This window comes from Aulonocara sp. 'chitande type north' Nkhata Bay, linkage group LG4, assembly GCF_057382095.1.
Source record: "Aulonocara sp. 'chitande type north' Nkhata Bay isolate Kocher_YH1m ecotype deep benthic linkage group LG4, A_spYH_male_GT1.1, whole genome shotgun sequence".
NCBI lineage: Eukaryota > Metazoa > Chordata > Actinopteri > Cichliformes > Cichlidae > Aulonocara > Aulonocara sp. 'chitande type north' Nkhata Bay.
This window is the reverse complement of record NC_141347.1, coordinates 26,888,771-26,910,600: the sequence shown is the minus strand read 5'-3', so window position 1 is coordinate 26,910,600 and position 21,830 is coordinate 26,888,771. Positions and strand designations below refer to the sequence as shown.

General features: G+C 42.6%; 3 protein-coding genes across 3 annotated transcripts; all 3 read left to right on the top strand.

Annotated features, from left to right (window-relative positions):
- Window positions 1-493: 493 nt before the first annotated feature.
- LOC147332791 (myosin heavy chain, fast skeletal muscle-like) lies at window positions 494-8,465 on the top strand (the record flags this gene model as incomplete). The annotated part of the gene is made up of 21 exons (XM_086290813.1): window positions 494-520; window positions 712-761; window positions 855-1,077; window positions 1,175-1,318; window positions 1,404-1,560; window positions 1,735-1,762; window positions 1,842-1,953; window positions 2,047-2,139; window positions 2,227-2,290; window positions 2,692-2,790; window positions 2,881-2,984; window positions 3,078-3,216; window positions 3,302-3,420; window positions 3,520-3,669; window positions 3,754-3,924; window positions 4,012-4,318; window positions 4,452-4,528; window positions 7,819-7,906; window positions 7,989-8,106; window positions 8,225-8,348; window positions 8,427-8,465. Coding segments are annotated over exons 3-21 (2,337 nt in total), but the record flags the coding sequence as incomplete, so codon positions are not given.
- A 9-nt stretch (window positions 8,466-8,474) lies between these two features.
- On the top strand, window positions 8,475-9,948 carry LOC147332790 (uncharacterized). The gene is made up of 5 exons (XM_086289525.1): window positions 8,475-8,591; window positions 8,693-8,948; window positions 9,135-9,377; window positions 9,512-9,688; window positions 9,799-9,948. Exons 1-5 carry the CDS (start codon window positions 8,527-8,529, stop codon window positions 9,946-9,948), a joined length of 891 nt encoding a protein of 296 aa, XP_086145651.1. The 5' UTR covers window positions 8,475-8,526.
- Window positions 9,949-12,809: 2,861 nt separating this feature from the next.
- On the top strand, window positions 12,810-14,484 carry LOC147332789 (myosin heavy chain, fast skeletal muscle-like). The gene is made up of 7 exons (XM_086289524.1): window positions 12,810-13,013; window positions 13,096-13,221; window positions 13,308-13,478; window positions 13,613-13,717; window positions 13,808-13,903; window positions 14,018-14,149; window positions 14,355-14,484. Exons 1-7 carry the CDS (start codon window positions 12,855-12,857, stop codon window positions 14,370-14,372), a joined length of 807 nt encoding a protein of 268 aa, XP_086145650.1. The 5' UTR covers window positions 12,810-12,854; the 3' UTR covers window positions 14,373-14,484.
- Window positions 14,485-21,830: the final 7,346 nt, after the last annotated feature.

Sequence of the window (21,830 nt, the reverse complement as noted above, 5' to 3'; positions counted from 1 at the left end):
CACTGCAAGTTTAAAACTGGATATCAAAATATCAAAGATACTTGGGCGCACAGACAAGCTTATTAAATACTGTGTCAAGTTAATATCAATTTATCTTCAAGATTTACTGGAATGAATAACCCACAAACCATGCAGAGCACTGTTGTGATTTACCACTAACTATTCTGTTAAAATTTCGTACATTTTCCATTTTTAGGGGCATAATCATTTGAAGGAATATATGAACCAAAATACATTGACAATATTTTTTTTCATTAAGGAATCCAGCTATATTAACATGAGAATTTTACATTTTATTTTTTTTAATTTAAAAAATATGTTTTATAAGAAAAGAAGGATTTCATATGTGGAAAATTAATCAAAGTAATTCATTTATTTTTGACCATATCAGTATCAAGAAGCAAGGTGTCAGACATTCATGACCAAACTAAGGAGAGTGTAAATGCTGAGGAAGCAGAGTCGTTGTTTATAAAAGCAGCAGCTCTGGACATTTGCTCTAGCTGACGGGCATCTAAGACGGGTGAGTACAGTAAAGGATTCAGCTACCATGTTTTATCTACTGTGTATTATATGCTCTCATTAAGTTTATATTTTACACTTTTAAGTGTTGGGTTATTATATTTTTTAATGGCATTGAAAATTTTGCTTTTTGAATTGATTCTTAAACTAAAGAGTAAAGTGTCCATTGATATACCTTTACTTATTTTATAGCACCTTGACATACACAGGATATTAAGGAATTTCTGTTTGCATCAGCTGAGGTAAACTCCACGAATCAAAAAGAATGGATGTTAATTATGGTTTGTATAATAAGTACAGTATTTGAATTATGTGTCAATCCATCATATTTTCAGTCTTTAGTAAAGTGCCACCATGAGCACAGACGCGGAGATGGCGCAGTATGGCCCAGCGGCCATTTACCTCCGCAAGCCAGAAAAGGAGAGGATTGAGGCCCAGACTGCTCCATTTGATGCCAAGACGGCCTTCTTTGTGACTGATACTGATGAGATGTATGTCAAGGGCAAACTCGTCAAGAAGGAGGGTGGTAAAGCCACTGTTGAGACAGACGGAGGAAAGGTAGATGAATAATCTATGTACTTTATCTGTTTGTTAAATATATAATGCCGAACTGTGAAAGATGAAGTTGTCTGATGGATCATTAAAATCTATTCAGACGGTCACTGTAAAGGAGGATGAAATCCACCCTAGAAACCCTCCAAAGTTTGATAAGATGGAGGACATGGCCATGATGACCCACCTTAATGAGCCATCTGTGTTGTTTAACCTCAAAGAGCGTTATGCATCATGGATGATCTACGTAAGTTTTCACATTGCTGTGTGTGAGAGGAAAGTATCATGCTGATCTGTAAATGTTTAAATGATATTTATTGTCTATGATACAGACCTACTCTGGGTTGTTCTGCGTTGTCGTCAATCCCTACAAGTGGCTTCCTGTATATGATGCTACATGTGTAGCAGGATACAGAGGAAAGAAGAGGATTGAGGCTCCACCCCACATCTTCTCCATCTCTGACAATGCCTATCAGGCCATGCTCACTGGTAAGCTCAATTTCCTATTAAAGCCTTTAAATGCATTTAGGACTTCTACTTAAAGAGATGACCATTAATCATTGCGTGAAAAAAATTGCTTCTTACCACATAGCTACTTATAAGTGATAGGAAATAAATGAATACTAAGATTATTCAAGACATGCTTATATGTTTTTCTTTTAGATCGTGAGAACCAGTCTGTCCTGATTACGTGAGTATAATAAAAACTGTATGCAAAATATATAAAAACGATATAAAGGCATTTTAACAATGTGTCCCCTAAACCCCAGTGGAGAATCCGGTGCGGGAAAGACTGTCAACACCAAACGTGTCATCCAGTACTTTGCAACAATTGCAGCTCTTGGAGCTAAGAAGGCTGAGCCAACACCTGGCAAAATGCAGGTAGATTCTTTATTCTGCGTCAAAGTCTTTGTGACAGAAAAAGAAAATCAATTTTGGAAGATCAGCTCACATAAAAACAATATATTCTTGCAGGGCTCTCTTGAGGATCAGATTGTTGCTGCCAACCCTCTGTTGGAGGCCTACGGTAATGCCAAGACTGTGAGGAATGACAACTCCTCTCGATTTGTAAGTGATTAAAATGAGTTAATGTAAATGAGCTTTTTACTACTTGCTCTCATGAAAGGCAATATTAATAAAGATCTACCCCTGTAGGGTAAATTCATCAGGATTCACTTTGGCACATCTGGCAAGCTGGCCTCAGCTGATATTGAAACATGTAAGTTTGAACCACAGTGTAAATTACCATTATCTGTGATAGAAATTATTTTACAGCACATAAAGAGATGAGTCACTTAATTTCAGAAGAAGTAATATTGTCTGTTGTGGTGGAACACACGGATGCATGAACAGTGTGGTTACGCTATATATATAAGTTATATACTGTAACCCAGCAGTTATCGTGTGTAAGTATAAGTAGGAACATATTGCAACTTCACGGAACATTTAAAGTATAATAAGGTATACTGTGAAGCACGTTATAAGTAAAGCAACAGAACTGAAAAAAGTTTCAAACACGCCCAATGACAGCCAAGGAAATAAATGCATGTATGATCCATTTTGCAGTTTTGACTGTGATGTCTCATGTCTACAGTGTCAAAATTAATCTGTTGTCCTTAGATCTGCTGGAGAAGTCCCGTGTCACCTTCCAGTTGTCTGCTGAGAGGAGCTACCATATCTTCTATCAGCTGATGACAGGCCACAAGCCTGAGCTTCTGGGTATGCTGACAGGACACCTAAATTTAAATTTTAAAACCATTAAAATCACATTCTAAGCAAAAAACAAGTTAACTTCATTTCTCCTTTCAGAGGCTCTTCTGATCACAACTAACCCTTATGACTATCCAATGATCAGTCAGGGTGAAATCACTGTCAAGAGCATCGATGATGTGGAGGAGTTCATTGCAACAGATGTAAAATCACATTTGACACAGAATCTTATACTTAACCATAAATATCTTCTTTTGTTTTATTTATTGATAGCTGATTTCATTTTTTTCTTACAGACTGCTATTGACATCTTGGGCTTTACTGCTGAAGAGAAGTTAAGCATCTACAAGCTGACTGGTGCTGTGATGCATCATGGCAACATGAAATTCAAGCAGAAGCAGCGTGAAGAGCAGGCTGAACCTGATGGCACCGAGGGTATTGTGAAAAATTTCTATAATGGAGAAATGTTTGAAGTATTTGTATTTATTAGGTATTATAATGATTTGTTTTAATCCAACAGTGGCTGACAAGATTGCGTACCTATTGGGCCTGAACTCGGCTGATATGCTGAAAGCTTTGTGCTACCCAAGAGTCAAGGTTGGCAATGAGATGGTGACCAAAGGTCAGACCGTCCCACAGGTAATTCATAAAAGGGAGACTTGTATAATCATATTATAATTATAAACATTATAGCTGTATTCATATGGTTTTGTATAATTATAAATTCTTGTTTGCCAGGTCAACAATGCTGTCTCGGCTCTGTGCAAATCTATCTATGAGAAAATGTTCTTGTGGATGGTTATCCGTATCAATGAGATGCTGGACACAAAGCAGCCCAGACAGTTCTTCATTGGAGTGCTGGATATCGCTGGGTTTGAGATCTTTGATGTGAGCACTTGAAACATTTCAACACATTTCTTAAACTTTAAAGACTTTATTGCCATGAAGTTAGACATGGTTGTACTATTACAGTTCAACAGCTTGGAGCAACTCTGCATCAACTTCACCAATGAGAAACTGCAACAGTTTTTCAACCATCACATGTTTGTCCTGGAGCAAGAGGAGTACAAGAAAGAAGGCATTCAATGGGAGTTCATTGACTTTGGTATGGACTTGGCTGCTTGCATTGAGCTTATTGAGAAGGTAAACAGCTGCTCAGGAAGAAATGTACATGTGGTTGCATATGTTACCTCCCTTGAAATTTTAATATGATTTGTGCCATTTTCTCAGCCAATGGGCATCTTCTCCATCCTTGAAGAGGAGTGCATGTTCCCCAAGGCCTCTGACACAACGTTCAAGAACAAGCTGCACGATCAGCATCTTGGCAAGACCAAAGCATTTGAGAAACCAAAGCCTGGAAAGGGCAAGGCTGAGGCACACTTCTCCCTGGTTCACTATGCTGGTACAGTGGACTACAATATCACTGGCTGGCTGGACAAGAACAAGGACCCACTGAATGACTCAGTTGTGCAGCTCTACCAGAAGTCTTCAAACAAACTGCTGTGCTTACTGTACGCAGCCCATGCTGGAGCTGAAGGTAAGAAAAAAAAGTGCTCACAAACTCCCATGTCCAGTACAGATAGCTACAATGTGCATACTGCAGGCTAAAATTATACAGTGAAAAATATTTTTTCAATTCCAGTAATGAAATTTACTGTTTATGAAAACAGAGGCTGCTGGTGGTGGTGGCAAGAAGGGTGGCAAGAAGAAGGGTGGTTCCTTCCAGACCGTGTCTGCTCTTTTCAGAGTATGTATAGATTTATATATATATATATATATATATATATATATATATATATATATATATATATATATATATATATATATATATATATATATATATATATATGGTTTTTTTTGTCTGTGTTTTTTTTTTATATATATATATATATATATAATATATATATATATATATATATATAAAAACACCCAGCACGCCCCTGCGGGCAGTTTATCCTTCAAGCTCGGGTCCTCTACCAGAGGCCTGGGAGCTTGAGGGTCCTGCGCAGTATCTTAGCTGTTCCCAGGACTGCGCTCTTCTGGACAGAGATCTCTGATGTTATTCCCGGGATCTGCTGGAGCCACTCGCCTAGCTTGGGAGTCACCGCACCTAGTGCTCCGATTACCACGGGGACCACCATTACCTTCACCCTCCACATCCTCTCGAGCTCTTCTCTGAGCCCTTGGTATTTCTCCAGCTCCTCGTGTTCTTTCTTCCTGATATTGCTGTCATTGGGAACCGCTACATCGATCACTACGGCCGTCTTCTTCTGTTTGTCTACCACCACTATGTCCGGTTGATTAGCCACCACCATTTTGTCCGTCTGTATCTGGAAGTCCCACAGGATCTTAGCTCGGTCATTCTCCACCACCCTTGGGGGCATCTCCCATTTTGACCTCGGGACTTCCAGGTTATACTCGGCACAGATGTTCCTGTACACTATGCCGGCCACTTGGTTATGGCGTTCCATGTATGCCTTGTCTGCTAGCATCTTGCACCCTGCTGTTATGTGCTAGATTATCTCTGGGGCATCTTTACACAGCCTGCACCTGGGGTCTTGCCTGGTGTGATAGACCCCAGCCTCTATGGATCTTGTACTCAGAGCTTGTTCTTGTGCTGCCATGATTAGTGCCTCTGTGCTGTCTTTCAGTCCAGCTTTGTCCAGCCACTGGTAGGATTTCTGGATATCAGCCACCTCCTCTATCTGCCGGTGGTACATACCGTGCAGGGGCCTATCCTTCCATGATGGTTCCTCGTCTCCCTCCTCTTTCTTGGGTTTCTGCTGCCTGAGGTATTCACTGAGCAATCGGTCAGTTGGGGCCATCTTCCCAATGTATTCTTGGATGTTCGTTGTCTCATCCTGGACTGTGGTGCTGACACTCACCAGTCCCCGGCCCCCTTCCTTCTGCTCCCGCTGAGGCACAGAAACAACTGAGGAATGTCCAAGCGTACAGCCTCAGGGTGCTGGACTTGGGGTGAAACCCTCCATGCATGGTAAGGAGCTTTCTTGTCTTTATGTCAGTGGCTTCTATCTCCTCCTTTGGCCAGCCTATTACCCCAGCAGGGTACCTGATCACGGGCAGGGCGTACTTGTTGATGACCCGGATCTTGTTCTTACCATTCAGCTGACTCCTCAGGACTTGCCTGACCCTCTGCAGGTACTTGGTGGTTGCAGCTTTTCTAGCGGCCTCTTCATTGTTCCCATTCCCCTGCGGGATCCCCAGGTACTTGTAACTGTCCTCTATGTCTGCAATGTTGCCTTCTGGTAGTTCAATCCCCTCAGTTCTGACTACCTTCCCTCTCTTTGTTACCATCCGACTACACTTCTCCAGTCCGAACGACATTCCAATGTCATTGCTGTATAGCCTGGTAGTGTGGATCAGTGAATCGATGTCTCGTTCACTCTTGGCATACAGCTTGATGTCATCCATGTACAGGAGGTGGCTGACAACTGCTCCGTTCCGTAGTCGGTATCCGTAGCCAGTCTTGTTAATGATCTCACTGAGGGGGTTCAGGCCTATGCAGAACAGCAGTGGGGACAGAGCATCTCCTTGGGAGATCCCGCACTTGATGGTGACTTGTGCTATGGGCTTGGAGTTGGCCTCCAGTGTTGTACGCCACATCCCCATTGAGTTCCTGATGAAGGCTCTTAGGGTCCCATTGATCTTGTACAATTCTAGGCATTCCAGTATCCAGCTGTGGGGCATTGAGTCATAGGCCTTCTTGTAATCAATCCAGACAGTGCACAGGTTGGTCAGTCTGGTCTTGCAGTCTCGGCTGACTGTTCTGTCTACCAGTAGCTGGTGTTTTGCACCTCTGGTATTCTTGCCAATTCCTTTCTGTGTCCCGCTCATGTATTGACCCATGTGCCTGTTCATCTTAGCCGATATGATGCGATATGATTTGATTCCGGGTGTCTCTCGTTAACTAGCAGCTGGTTCATTTGTGCTGCCAGACACTCGTGGAGTGCAGTCAGCTTCTTTAGCCAGTAGGCATGAACCATGTCGGGCCCTGGTGCTGTCCAACTCTTCATACTGGAGACCCTTTCTTGGATATCTGCCACTGTGATGGTTACTGGACCCTGTTCAGGGAGGTCGCTGTGGTCTGCCCTCAGATCCACTAGCCACTGAGCATTGCCGTTATGGATTGCATCCTTCTCCCATATGCTCTTCCAGTATTGCTCCGTCTCCAGCCTTGGTGGTGCTGTTCTCTTATTATTATTGTTCCCTTGCCACTGAGAGTACACCTTTGCTGGTTCTGTGGAGAACAGCTGGTTTATTCTCCTGTCTTCTATCTCTCTGGTGTACCTCCTCAACCGGGTGGCCAAGGCTGTGAGTCTTTGCTTGGCAGTTTCCAAGGCCTCAGGTATGGACAGCTTGCTGTATTTCTGCAACTCCGTTAGTTGGCTAACCTCCCTCCGTGCTACTTTGATCTTGCCCTCTAGCCTCCTCCTCCATGGAGGGTACTGCCCCTTGTGGCTGTTCAACTTGTAGCCAAGCATCTCACTGATCACTGCTGCCGTATTGTAGATCAGCTTGTTAGTGTCGGTAATCGTGGTTGTAGGTATTGTCCGTAGTGCTGCATTACCATCATCTAGCAGACCTTCTGAGGGTACTTCACGTAATCTTGGTAACCGGCTATGGGGGATCCAGGTTTCAAGCTTGGCCATGATCCTATTTTTCAGGTCAGTTCCTCTCGCACTCAATGATCCTTCTCCTATCGCACTTGGGGCTATGTACCCAATCTCGGGTGGGGGTGATGATATCTCCCCCTTGACCTGGCGTCCTGACTCCTCCTTGCCGTAGCATTTGTGTTGTACCTCGTCAATCTCTAGCTGTGAGAGCAGTCCCTTCTTTCGAATGTTGATATATATATATATATATATATATATATATATATATATATATATATATAGATATATATATAGATATATATATAGATATATATAGATATATAGATAGATATAGATATGTGTGTAAATTAAATGCTCATTTTTAAATAGTATCAACCTATTATCTAATGATGCTGATCTACAGGAGAATCTGGCCAAGCTGATGACCAACTTAAGAAGCACTCATCCTCACTTTGTCCGTTGCCTGATTCCCAATGAGACAAAGACCCCAGGTACCCTACAGTAATATTAACTGTAAAAATGACAGTAAGAATATAGAAAAGATTTGAAACATTATGCATTTCTGACTCTCAGGCCTTATGGAGAACTTCCTGGTCATCCACCAGCTGAGGTGTAACGGTGTACTGGAGGGCATCAGAATCTGCAGAAAGGGTTTCCCCAGCAGAATCCTCTATGGTGACTTCAAGCAGAGGTGACAGCACATTACAATATTGGAAAGGAAAAATGGTTTCATGGTTGTTGTAAAGGACAAACTTGAATATGATGGAAGAAAAATCTAAGTAACAACTGTAATTGTATCTCTCTTGAAGATACAAAGTGTTGAATGCCAGTGTCATCCCTGAGGGACAGTTCATTGACAACAAGAAAGCTTCAGAGAAGCTGCTTGGCTCCATTGATGTGGATCACACACAATACATGTTTGGGCACACAAAGGTACACTTCATTATATTAATAGACATTAACAAAAACTGTCCCTTTGTACTTGTACTTATGTTTTCAATGATTAAATAGGTGTTCTTCAAAGCTGGTCTGCTGGGCACTCTTGAGGAGTTGTGGTCTGCTGGGCACTCTTGAGGAGTTGAGAGATGAGAAACTGGCTGAGCTGGTGACCATGACTCAGGCTCTCTGCAGAGGATACGTCATGAGGAAAGAGTTTGTGAAGATGATGGAGAGGAGGTAACATTATCATAGTAAACTCTATTGTATTCTCTTTTGTATTTCCTTCCTCATATTAAGATCCGACGACACAAAGTAACACTCTCATGTTTGGTTTTTAGAGAATCTATCTACACCATCCAGTACAACATCCGTTCTTTCATGAATGTCAAGAACTGGCCATGGCTGAAAGTATATTTCAAGATCAAGCCTCTTCTGAAGAGTGCTGAGACTGAGAAGGAGTTGCAGAACATGAAGGAGAACTATGATAAGATGAAGACAGACCTGGCTGCTGCTCTGGCTAAGAAGAAGGAACTGGAAGAGAAGATGGTCAGCCTGCTGCAGGAGAAGAATGACCTGCAACTTCAAGTGGCTGCAGTAAGTAGTAGAGAAAAGTATACATTGCACCTATAGTTCATGTATATAAGGTAGATATAAAAAGACCACATGTTTGTCTCTCCCTCTGATTATTTATTTGCTAAAACAAAAGTGTAGTTAAAATTATGATTTTAACTACACTTTTGTCACAAATAATCTAACTTGTGTGTTCAACATGTATTATAGGAAGTTGACAATCTCTCCGATGCTGAAGAAAGGTGTGAGGGGCTCATTAAGAGCAAAATCCAGCTTGAAGCAAAACTCAAAGAGACAAGTGAGAGACTGGAGGATGAAGAGGAAATCAATGCTGAGCTGACTGCTAAGAAGAGGAAGCTGGAGGATGAATGCTCTGAGCTGAAGAAGGACATTGATGACTTGGAGCTCACCTTGGCCAAAGTGGAGAAGGAGAAACATGCCACAGAAAACAAGGTTCAGTTCATTTTGATTGTATACTTAGTTCAATTAAAACATGTAATGTTGTTCTTTGAATATACATGTTAAACGATCAAATAATCAGCAAAATCTCGAACAAAATTAAACTTAATGTATTCACATTGTTTCAGGTGAAAAACCTGACAGAGGAGATGGCATCTCAAGATGAGTCAATTGCCAAGTTGACTAAGGAGAAGAAAGCCTTACAAGAGGCCCATCAGCAAACACTGGATGATCTCCAGGCAGAAGAAGACAAAGTCAACACTCTGACCAAGTCCAAAACAAAGCTGGAACAGCAAGTTGATGATGTAAGAAAACTATAAAAATTACGTTGTTGTTTTTTGTTTTTTATGGAAAGAATTTTAGTGCTGAATCATTGTCATACCAACCACTTGAATCAACTGACATGACTTTATAGCTTGAGGGTTCACTGGAGCAAGAGAAGAAGCTCCGCATGGACCTTGAGAGAGCCAAGAGGAAGCTGGAGGGAGATCTGAAACTGGCCCAGGAATCCATAATGGATCTGGAGAATGACAAGCAGCAGTCTGATGAGAAAATCAAGAAGTAGGGCTTTTTTTGTAAATAATTTTCTTTACACACACTGCATTGCAATAATCATATGGACTATGATCGTAAAACCATACTTCTTCCACACCAAGGAAGGACTTTGAAATCAGCCAACTTCTCAGCAAAATTGAAGATGAACAATCCCTTGGTGCTCAACTTCAGAAGAAGATCAAAGAACTTCAGGTAACACTAACGACCAGTCTTCATAAAGAATATTGTTCATTATAATTCAAAAACCTAGTTTAGTTTAGGTTCTAATCGATAAATCCAAATAATTTCAAACTAGGCTCGTATTGAGGAGCTGGAAGAGGAGATTGAGGCTGAGAGGGCAGCTCGGGCTAAGGTAGAGAAGCAGAGAGCCGACCTCTCCAGGGAGCTTGAAGAGATCAGCGAGAGGCTCGAGGAAGCTGGTGGAGCAACAGCTGCTCAGATTGAGATGAACAAGAAGCGAGAGGCTGAGTTCCAGAAACTGCGTCGTGATCTTGAGGAATCAACTCTGCAGCATGAAGCTACTGCAGCAGCTCTCCGTAAGAAGCAGGCTGACACTGTAGCAGAGCTCGGAGAGCAGATCGACAACCTCCAGCGTGTCAAACAGAAGCTGGAGAAAGAGAAGAGCGAGTACAAGATGGAGATTGATGACCTCTCCAGCAACATGGAGGCTGTTGCTAAAGCAAAGGTGCGGACAGTATTTATAGAGAACAGATTTTTTCTTTTTTACATTTCAGGACCGCCAAAGCAGCTCATTAACTGTTAACATGGATATGGCATTACTTGGTGACAGGGCAACTTGGAGAAAATGTGCAGGACTCTTGAGGATCAACTAAGTGAACTCAAAGCCAAAAATGATGAGAATGTTCGTCAGCTGAATGACATTAATGCCCAGAAGGCGAGACTTCAAACAGAGAATGGTAAGTGATGTATAACAAAGAAACAGTCTGTCTCTGGAAATTTGTCATTTACAGGTACCTAAAACTACAACCAATCAGTGGGTGAAATGGAACAAACTGGGCTTAATACATGTGTGTTAACTACAGGTGAGTTCAGTCGCCAGCTTGAGGAGAAAGAAGCTCTTGTTTCTCAGCTCACAAGGGGCAAGCAGGCCTTCACTCAGCAGATTGAGGAACTGAAGAGACACGTTGAGGAGGAAGTGAAGGTCTGAAATGTTTTCTCTCTTCTGTTAAATTTCAGCACTTACTAATAAAAACAGAGACAAGTTTTAATCAGTTACAGAGACACTCAGTAACTCTGAGACAGATAATCCTCTAATATCTTTCTAAGGTTTTACCTCTTAAATTTGTTATCCTCTCAGCATTAGACTTTAAAATTGATTTCAACAAAAAAAAAATCCCGAAATCTGAAATCAACTGTCACTTCAACAGGCCAAGAATGCCCTGGCTCATGCAGTTCAGTCAGCACGTCATGACTGTGATCTGCTGAGAGAGCAGTTTGAGGAGGAGCAGGAGGCCAAGGCTGAGCTGCAGCGAGGAATGTCCAAGGCCAACAGTGAGGTGGCTCAGTGGCGATCCAAATATGAGACTGATGCCATCCAGCGAACTGAGGAGCTGGAGGAGGCCAAGTAAGTCACCATACTTTCATTGTTTAAATTAGTTTTCAGATTTAAAACCAAACAATTCAGCCTTAATTTAAAAAAAAAATATTTTAACAACAGGAAAAAGCTTGCCCAGCGCCTGCAGGAGGCTGAGGAATCCATTGAGGCTGTGAACTCCAAGTGTGCCTCACTGGAGAAGACCAAGCAGAGGCTGCAGGGTGAGGTGGAGGACCTCATGATTGATGTGGAGAGAGCTAATGCTCTGGCTGCCAACCTTGACAAGAAGCAGAGGAACTTTGATAAAGTAAAGTTTTAAACATAACCTCTATCATCAAAGGAGAAATTACACCCATTACAACAACTAATTATTTAATTAATACATTTTTAATTAATCTAGGTCCTGGCAGAATGGAAGCAGAAGTATGAGGAGAGCCAGGCAGAGCTGGAAGGAGCCCAAAAGGAGGCTCGTTCTCTCAGCACTGAGTTGTTCAAGATGAAGAACTCATATGAAGAGGCTCTGGATCATCTTGAGACCATGAAGAGAGAGAACAAGAACCTGCAGCGTACGCTTATCTTGCTATAGATCATATGGATATGATTCTAATGTTTATATTCATTTATATGTTATGTTGTGGCCAAAACATTTGCATATATCAGCTCCAAGTACTAAAACTCTTGGCTGTGTTTGCTCTGTAGAGGAGATCTCAGATCTGACTGAGCAGATTGGTGAGACTGGAAAGAGCATCCATGAGCTGGAAAAGGCCAAGAAGACTGTTGAGACTGAGAAGTCTGAAATTCAGACAGCTCTGGAGGAAGCTGAGGTAATGTATTTTATAAAAGTGTACTTTGTTTGTAATTACATTTATAAAACTATCCCTTCTCCAGTTTATTTTGAAATAAACCTTTATTTAAAGGGAACTCTGGAGCACGAGGAGGCCAAGATCCTTCGTGTTCAGCTTGAGCTAAACCAGGTAAAAGGTGAGATTGACAGGAAGCTGTCAGAGAAGGACGAGGAGATGGAGCAGATCAAGAGGAACAGCCAGAGGGTGATTGACTCCATGCAGAGCACTCTTGATGCTGAGGTCAGGAGCAGGAATGATGCCCTGAGAGTCAAGAAGAAGATGGAGGGAGACCTGAATGAGATGGAGATTCAGCTGAGCCATGCCAACAGACAGGCTGCTGAGGCACAGAAACAACTGAGGAATGTCCAAGGACAGCTCAAGGTGAGTTGGTAGATTGTGTGTGTGTTTGTGTTTTTTTTAATTAACCTCCAAGCAAACAATGATAATATCATTTGTTTTATTTGTCATCAGGATGCTCAGCTGCACCTGGATGACGCAGTCAGAGGACAGGAAGACATGAAGGAGCAGGTCGCCATGGTGGAGCGCAGAAATGGTCTGATGGTGGCTGAGATTGAGGAGCTGAGAGCCGCTCTGGAGCAGACAGAGAGAGGACGCAAAGTGGCTGAGCAGGAGTTGGTTGATGCTAGCGAGCGTGTTGGACTGCTTCACTCTCAGGTTGGTATTCATTACTTTACAAGAACTTTGACACATCAGAGAGTGAGAATCACAGCATCAAAACGGTTTCTTTTTCATTCAGAACACCAGTCTTTTGAACACCAAGAAGAAGCTGGAGGCTGACCTTGTCCAGGTTCAGGGTGAGGTGGATGATGCAGTTCAGGAAGCAAGAAATGCTGAGGAGAAGGCCAAAAAGGCTATCACTGATGTAAGTTAGTACTTTACAAGCATCTTATCTTTTCAAAATGTTTGTTCATGCTTGATCAATAATGCCAATACCACCCATACTTTCAGGCTGCCATGATGGCTGAGGAGCTGAAGAAGGAGCAGGACACCAGTGCTCACCTGGAGAGGATGAAGAAGAACCTGGAGGTCACAGTCAAGGACCTGCAGCACCGTCTGGATGAGGCAGAGAACCTCGCCATGAAGGGTGGCAAGAAGCAGCTCCAGAAACTGGAGTCCAGGGTATGTACTGCATATATTCTTGAGTTATTATTCAAGTATTAAATAAACACTTTGATGCCATCACATGATCTCCACCCATTTTCTTTCTACTCTTAATATTTATTAAAAGCTGATTACTTATCATGGCATTAAAGGTCCGTGAACTAGAAACTGAAGTTGAAGCTGAGCAGAGACGTGGAGCTGATGCTGTTAAAGGAGTCCGCAAATATGAGAGGAGAGTGAAGGAGCTCACCTACCAGGTGATTACACATTTACCTAAACATCTATTACATTTAAGTTCCTAAATTCTTTCTTCTTCAGCCATCAGTAACAGTTTGTTGTTTATGCAGACTGAGGAGGACAAGAAGAATTTGGTCAGACTTCAGGATCTGGTGGACAAGCTACAGCTCAAAGTCAAGGCTTACAAGAGACAGGCTGAGGAGGCTGTGAGTGAAATGTTTTGTGATTTTTACATATGGAATTCACAGCTTCATAACTGAGATATCTCTCATATATGATCAGATATGTTTTTAAATAAAACATATTATTGCACTGAACAGGAGGAACAGGCCAACACCCACATGTCCAGACTGAGAAAGGTCCAACATGAGATGGAGGAAGCTCAGGAGCGTGCTGACATTGCTGAATCTCAGGTCAACAAACTGAGAGTCAAGAGCCGTGATGCTGGAAAGGTAATTCATCTAATTCGTTTACACAACATTTAATGTTGATCAGATGAGTGTTTGATATAATGTTGAATGTTGTTTGCTTTGTATTATTAATTTGCTTTGATTTGAAGAGAGTAGAGAGTGTAGATACTTGTACAAAAACAACACGCAATAAATTGCTTACTGTTAATATGCGTTGAATAATTTTACCTTTCATTATTTTTTTCAGGGTGAAAGTGCTGAATAAGACACATTCTTTTGGAACTTTTTGGCAGTGTTCATAAAATATGAACTAACTGTTAAATTGTCTGCTTATGATGTATTAATTCAATAAACACTTTCATTATGATTTCATGAAATGTAAAGAGTTTTATTTATTGTATGTTCTAAAATATTCACTATCAAACATACAATGTTTAACACAGTAATTTCTTGAAAACAGCACTTTTCCTTTACCTTTAAAAGAAAACCACATTTCACAAAAACTATGATAATTTAAAAGTAAATTTTTTGCAATCCTAAAAAAATTGTGCTTCACAAGCAAATTTTCCATTAAACAACAATTAATTTCCATTGTCACATCAGTTAAACAAATGGCTGCATATGTCAATATTTTTTTAATTAATCTGTAAATGCTTTATAAGCCATTATTAATGCGGTCTTTCGCTACTCTGGTTAAAAATGATAAGTCACTTAGATAACTTAAAGATATTATTGTTTGGCTTTTCTCAGTGTTTTATTTGTTCGTGAGTAAATCTAAACAAATAAATATCTAAACAATAATAACAGTGACATTTAAGTTAATTTATCCGATAAATAAACATTGTAAAATATATATATATACACACACACACACACACATATATATGTGTATGTATATATATATATATATATATTAGGGGTGCAACGATATTCGTATCGATATTGAACCGTTCGATACAGTGCTTTCGGTTCGGTACGCATATGTATCGAACAATACAACATTTGTAATTTATTTTATCAACTTTCCTTCTGACAATGCTGTCTGTGTTGAGCACTCAGTGAATCTGCGTTCGACTACTCCGCCTAGGCTGCACTGTCGAGCGCAGATCCACTGAGTGCTCAACACAGACAGCATAGTCAGAAGGAAGAGCGCAGGGCACCTCCCCCACCCTCATTCAGATCTGGCGTTTGGAATTATTTTGGTTTTCATGTGATGTATGACCCTGAAGGTAAGCGAGTCATGGACTAAAGTAAAACAGTATGTTGGATGTGCCATGCAATGCTCAATTACATGGGTGGGAACTAGTGTGTTAGCGCAGTTAGCTCGTTAACGTGTTGGCCGTCTAGCCCCACGCACGGGGCGATCAGCGGTAGCTCGTTAACGGAGATTTGCCGTGTTGTGGCGTTAAGGTCATTTCAATGAGATTAACCTGAAAGCAATAGTGGGAACACAACGAATATGACTGCACATTTACTCCGACATCATCCTAGTGCAAAGACCAAAACAACAAGCATGCTACTAACTTTAGCCGAGTCATTTAGACAGCTGTTAGCACATGATTCTCCTTGTGCTGCTGAGAATATAGCCCAGAAGAAGCGGATAGTATAGCTTTTATTTTGGAAAGAGACATTTCTCTGTAATAAACTCTCTTTTCCAAAGATGAGTGATTCCTCAATCAGATACAGGGCTCGCAATATCGCTAGCCCGACGTCCTGGAGCTAGCGATTTTTTTCAGACGGGCTACCAAAATCTATCTCTTCCCTGCCCGTCGGGCTACTGTAGGAAGGAAAAATATATGTCAATGCTTTTGCATTCTTTCAGAAATGTAGCTGGGTAATTATGTCATTGGCATCGGTGAGCCACTGTCAATATGTGACATATTGAAATCGCGTTTGAATTTGCGCTTGTTTTTTGCTTTCACTTTGCAATCGCGAACTGTGTATAGAGAGCAACAGCACTGATCTGTGAGTGATGATAATTTGCGCACCAATTCCTCTGACATCGTCTTATTAATCGTTAGCTTACTATGCAAACATGACAAGTGAAATCTCCCGCAGCTTAAACATGTGAGAGGTTGATCGCGCAGAGAATCGCTGAGCTTATGTGAGTGAGCGTGTAAAAGCATTTCAGTTCTGCTGAGCCAAATAAGACAGGTCAGGGTGAAGAAGTGACAGCCAAAGAAAAGCTTACCACAAAACGGAGAAGTTATGACAAATCAGACTATAAGGCAAAAAGAAAGTGCAGCTTTATGGTTTCATGGACAAAAGAATTTCTGTGGCTGCAATATGACGAGCTAAATAACCAGGGCTGCACATAAGTGGTCCGCAGGTGCGCATTCGCTGTCAAAATAAAAAACACGCACAAGGGTTAGGGTTAAATTTAAAAACTGGAACAAGAAGGCATCGGTGGGCAAGAGATGAAAACAGGGCGTTGTTGGAATGCTACTACGCAAGTAACCCCGGCGGAAGGGGCTACATGAATAGGATGACGGACCTATGGATTCTTCGATACCCAACATCCACAATGACGGCGAAACAACTAGTAGCTCAGTGTTCCAACATTCGAAAGAAGGGACTGCTCTCACAGCTAGAGATTGACGAGGTACAACACAAATGCTACGGCAAGGAGGAGTCAGGACGCCAGGTCAGGGGGGAGATATCATCACCCCCACCCGCGATTGGGTACATAGCCCCAAGTGCGATAGGAGAAGGATCATTGAGTGCGAGAGGAACTGACCTGAAAAATAGGATAATGGCCAAGCTTGAAACCTGGATCCCCCGTAGCCGGTTACCAAGATTACGTGAAGTACCCTCAGAAGGTCTGCTAGATGATGTTAATGCAGCGCTACGGACAATACCTACAACCACGATTACCGACACTAACAAGCTGATCTACAATACGGCAGCAGTGATCAGTGAGATGCTTGGCTACAAGTTGAACAGCCACAAGGGGCAGTACCCTCCATGGAGGAGGAGGCTAGAGGGCAAGATCAAAGTAGCACGGAGGGAGGTTAGCCAACTAACGGAGTTGCAGAAATACAGCAAGCTGTCCATACCTGAGGCCTTGGAAACTGCCAAGCAAAGACTCACAGCCTTGGCCACCCGGTTGAGGAGGTACACCAGAGAGATAGAAGGCAGGAGAATAAACCAGCTGTTCTCCACAGAACCAGCAAAGGTGTACTCTCAGTGGCAAGGGAACAATAAGAGAACAGCACCACCAAGGCTGGAGACGGAGCAATACTGGAAGAGCATATGGGAGAAGGACGCAACCCATAACGGCAATGCTCAGGGGCTAGTGGATCTGAGGGCAGACCACAGCGACCTCCCTGAACAGGGTCCAGTAACCATCACAGTGGCAGATATCCAAGAAAGGGTCTCCAGTATGAAGAGTTGGACAGCACCAGGGCCCGACATGGTTCATGCCTACTGGCTAAAGAAGCTGACTGCACTCCACGAGCGTCTGGCAGCACAAATGAACCAGCTGCTAGTTAACGAGAGACACCCGGAATGGCTAACCGAAGGTCGGACGGTCCTGATCCCCAAGGACCCCAAGAAGGGACTGGTCCCCTCCAACTACCGACCAATAACCTGCCTCAGTACTACATGGAAGCTCCTGTCAGGCATCATATCGGCTAAGATGAACAGGCACATGGGTCAATACATGAGTGGGACACAGAAAGGAATTGGCAAGAATACCAGAGGTGCAAAACACCAGCTACTGGTAGACAGAACAGTCAGCCGAGACTGCAAGACCAGACTGACCAACCTGTGCACTGCCTGGATTGATTACAAGAAGGCCTATGACTCAATGCCCCACAGCTGGATACTGGAATGCCTAGAATTGTACAAGATCAATGGGACCCTAAGAGCCTTCATCAGGAACTCAATGGGGATGTGGCGTACAACACTAGAGGCCAACTCCAAGCCCATAACACAAGTCACCATCAAGTGCGGGATCTACCAAGGAGATGCTCTGTCCCCACTGCTGTTCTGCATAGGCCTGAACCCCCTCAGTGAGATCATTAGAAGACTGGCTACGGATACCGACTACGGAACCATGGGAACCATGAAGAGGCCACTAGAAAGGCTGCAACCACCAAGTACCTGCAGAGGGTCAGGCAAGTCCTGAGGAGTCAGCTGAATGGTAAGAACAAGATCCGGGCCATCAACACGTACGCCCTGCCCGTGATCAGGTACCCTGCTGGGGTAATAGGCTGGCCAAAGGAGGAGATAGAAGCCACTGACATAAAGACAAGAAAGCTCCTTACCATGCATGGAGGGTTTCACCCCAAGTCCAGCACCCTGAGGCTGTACGCTAAGCGGAAGGAAGGGGGCCGGGGACTGGTGAGTGTCAGCACCACAGTCCAGGATGAGACAACGAACATCCAAGAATACATTGGGAAGATGGCCCCAACTGACCGAGTGCTCAGTGAATACCTCAGGCAGCAGAAACCCAAGAAAGAGGAGGAAGACGAGGAACCATCATGGAAGGACAGGCCCCTGCACGGTATGTACCACCGGCAGATAGAGGAGGTGGCTGATATCCAGAAATCCTACCAGTGGCTGGACAAAGCTGGACTGAAAGACAGCACAGAGGCACTAATCATGGCAGCACAAGAACAAGCTCTGAGTACAAGATCCATAGAGGCTGGGGTCTATCACACCAGGCAAGACCCCAGGTGCAGGCTGTGTAAAGATGCCCCAGAGACAATCCAGCACATAACAGCAGGGTGCAAGATGCTAGCAGGCAAGGCATACATGGAACGCCATAACCAAGTGGCCGGCATAGTGTACAGGAACATCTGTGCCGAGTATAACCTGGAAGTCCCGAGGTCAAAGTGGGAGATGCCCCCAAGGGTGGTGGAGAATGACCGAGCTAAGATCCTGTGGGACTTCCAGATACAGACGGACAAAATGGTGGTGGCTAACCAACCGGACATAGTGGTGGTAGACAAACAGAAGAAGACGGCCGTAGTGATCGATGTAGCGGTTCCGAATGACAGCAATATCAGGAAGAAGGAACACGAGAAGCTGGAGAAATACCAAGGGCTCAGAGAAGAGCTCGAGAGGATGTGGAGGGTGAAGGTAACGGTGGTCCCCGTGGTAATCGGAGCACTAGGTGCGGTGACTCCCAAGCTAGGTGAGTGGCTCCAGCAGATCCCGGGAATAACATCGGAGATCTCTGTCCAGAAGAGCGCAGTCCTGGGAACAGCTAAGATACTGCGCAGGACCCTCAAGCTCCCAGGCCTCTGGTAGAGGACCCGAGCTTGAAGGATAAACCGCCCGCAGGGGCGTGCTGGGTGTTTTTTATATATATACATATATATATATATATATATATATATATATATATATACATGTATATATATATATATATATATATATATATATATATATATATATACATACATACAGGGAGTGCAGGGTTATTAGGCAAGTTGTATTTTTGAGGAATAATTTTATTATTGAACAACAACCATGTTCTCAATGAACCCAAAAAACTCATTAATATCAAAACTGAATGTTTTTGGAAGTAGTTTTTAGTTTTAGCTATTTTAGGGGGATATCTGTGTGTGCAGGTGACTATTACTGTGCATAATTATTAGGCAACTTAACAAAAAACAAATATATACCCATTTCAATTATTTATTTTTACCAGCGAAACCAATATAACATCTCCACATTCACAAATATACATTTCTGACATTCAAAAACAAAACAAAAACAAATTAGTGACCAATATAGCCACCTTTCTTTGCAAGGACACTCAAAAGCCTGCCATCCATGGATTCTGTCAGTATTTTGATCTGTTCACCATCAACATTGCGTGCAGCAGCAACCACAGCCTCCCAGACACTGTTCAGAGAGGTGTACTGTTTTCCCTCCTTGTAAATCTCACATTTGATGATGGACCACAGGTTCTCAATGGGGTTCAGATCAGGTGAACAAGGTAGCCATGTCATTAGTTTTTCTTCTTTTATACCCTTTCTTGCCAGCCACGCTGTGGAGTACTTGAACACGTGTGATGGAGCATTGTCCTGCATGAAAATCATGTTTTTCTTGAAGGATGCAGAGTTCTTCCTGTACCACTGCTTGAAGAAGGTGTCTTCCAGAAACTGGCAGTAGGACTGGGAGTTGAGCTTGACTCCATCCTCAACCCGAAAAGGCCCCACAAGCTCATCTTTGATGATACCAGCCCAAACCAGTACTCCACCTCCACCTTGCTGGCGTCTGAGTCGGACTGGAGCTCTCTGCCCTTTACCAATCCAGCCACGGGCCCATCCATCTGGCTCACTCTCATTTCATCAGTCCATAAAACTTTAGAAAAACCAGTCTTGAGATATTTCTTGGCCCAGTCTTGACGTTTCAGCTTGTGTGTCTTGTTCAGTGGTGGTCGTCTTTCAGCCTTTCTTACCTTGGCCATGTCTCTGAGTATTGCACACCTTGTGCTTTTGGGCACTCCAGTGATGTTGCAGCTCTGAAATATGGCCAAACTGGTGGCAAGTGGCATCTTGGCAGCTGCACGCTTGACTTTTCTCAGTTCATGGGCAGTTATTTTGCGCCTTGGTTTTTCCACACGCTTCTTGCAACCCTGTTGACTATTTTGAATGAAACGCTTGATTGTTCGATGATCACGCTTCAGAAGCTTTGCAATTTTGAGACTGCTGCATCCCTCTGCAAGATATCTCACTATTTTTGACTTTTCTGAGCCTGTCAATTCCTTCTTTTGACCCATTTTGCCAAAGGAAAGGACGTTGCCTAATAATTATGCACACCTGATATAGGGTGTTGATGTCATTAGACCACACCCCTTCTCATTACAGAGATGCACATCACCTAATATGCTTAATTGGTAGTAGGCTTTCGAGCCTATACAGCTTGGAGTAAGACAACATGCATGAAGAGGATGATGTGGACAAAATACTCATTTGCCTGATAATTCTGCACTCCCTGTATATTAGTGATACTATTATACATTTTTTCATGAAGTTATTTCCAGTAATGTAAAAAATCATATCACATGTGTTACGTTAAAAAGGTGACTGTATAACACTGCACCATTTAAAGTCTTTAATTACGTAGTTAAAAATGTTCCTGTAGGGTAAAAATGAGCACATACATACAATAAAACATACTTCACAAAAACGTCTGAAGGTGCCTGATTGTGACTTCTTACTTTCAGTCTAGTTACAGTTATAAAAAATATTCCTTCAGTTAGGAATATTAGCGTTTTAACAAGAAGACATGTGACCATTTCTCAGTATAGTTTTGTATTATTTCCCTTTCAGCAAATCAAGTTGAATTTTTGAGTTTAAGTCCCATCTGTTATAGCTTCACATTTGAAAAACATCATCATGAATTCCCTGTACTTTTGCTGTTTTGCTTCCGCCATTATAAAATCACACTTCCTGGATGGTTCTTTCTCTCTCTGTGTACTTCGGGAAACTGATAACACCCCTGCTCCCAGCATATCACCAAAGCAAAGACTTTTGCCTTACTTGTTAACTAAGACTAAGACCACCAGGTACTGGAACAGCTTCTTCCCCACAGCTGTCAGACTCCTGAACTCTGCCTCCTGACATCTGACCCACGTTAAACTCATGGACTGAACATACACACACCCACAATGGACAACTGTACCCTCGAACACACAATAATAACATGGACTGAACCACCACTCAAAACCACTAGCACTTTATATAGCCTCTGTAGAAACTATCTA

Bases quoted from the DNA above. Each gene is read 5' to 3' on its own strand.
- LOC147332790 (XM_086289525.1), top strand. From the start codon at position 8,527: ATGACTCAGGCTCTCTGCAGAGGATACGTCATGAGGAAAGAGTTTGTG. The intron at 8,592-8,692 runs GTAACATTATCA...TTTGGTTTTTAG, and splicing joins GTGAAGATGATGGAGAGGAG to AGAATCTATCTACACCATCC. The intron at 9,378-9,511 runs GTTCAGTTCATT...ACATTGTTTCAG, and splicing joins AACATGCCACAGAAAACAAG to GTGAAAAACCTGACAGAGGA.
- LOC147332789 (XM_086289524.1), top strand. From the start codon at position 12,855: ATGAAGGAGCAGGTCGCCATGGTGGAGCGCAGAAATGGTCTGATGGTG. The intron at 13,014-13,095 runs GTTGGTATTCAT...TTTTTCATTCAG, and splicing joins TTGGACTGCTTCACTCTCAG to AACACCAGTCTTTTGAACAC. The intron at 13,222-13,307 runs GTAAGTTAGTAC...CCATACTTTCAG, and splicing joins CCAAAAAGGCTATCACTGAT to GCTGCCATGATGGCTGAGGA.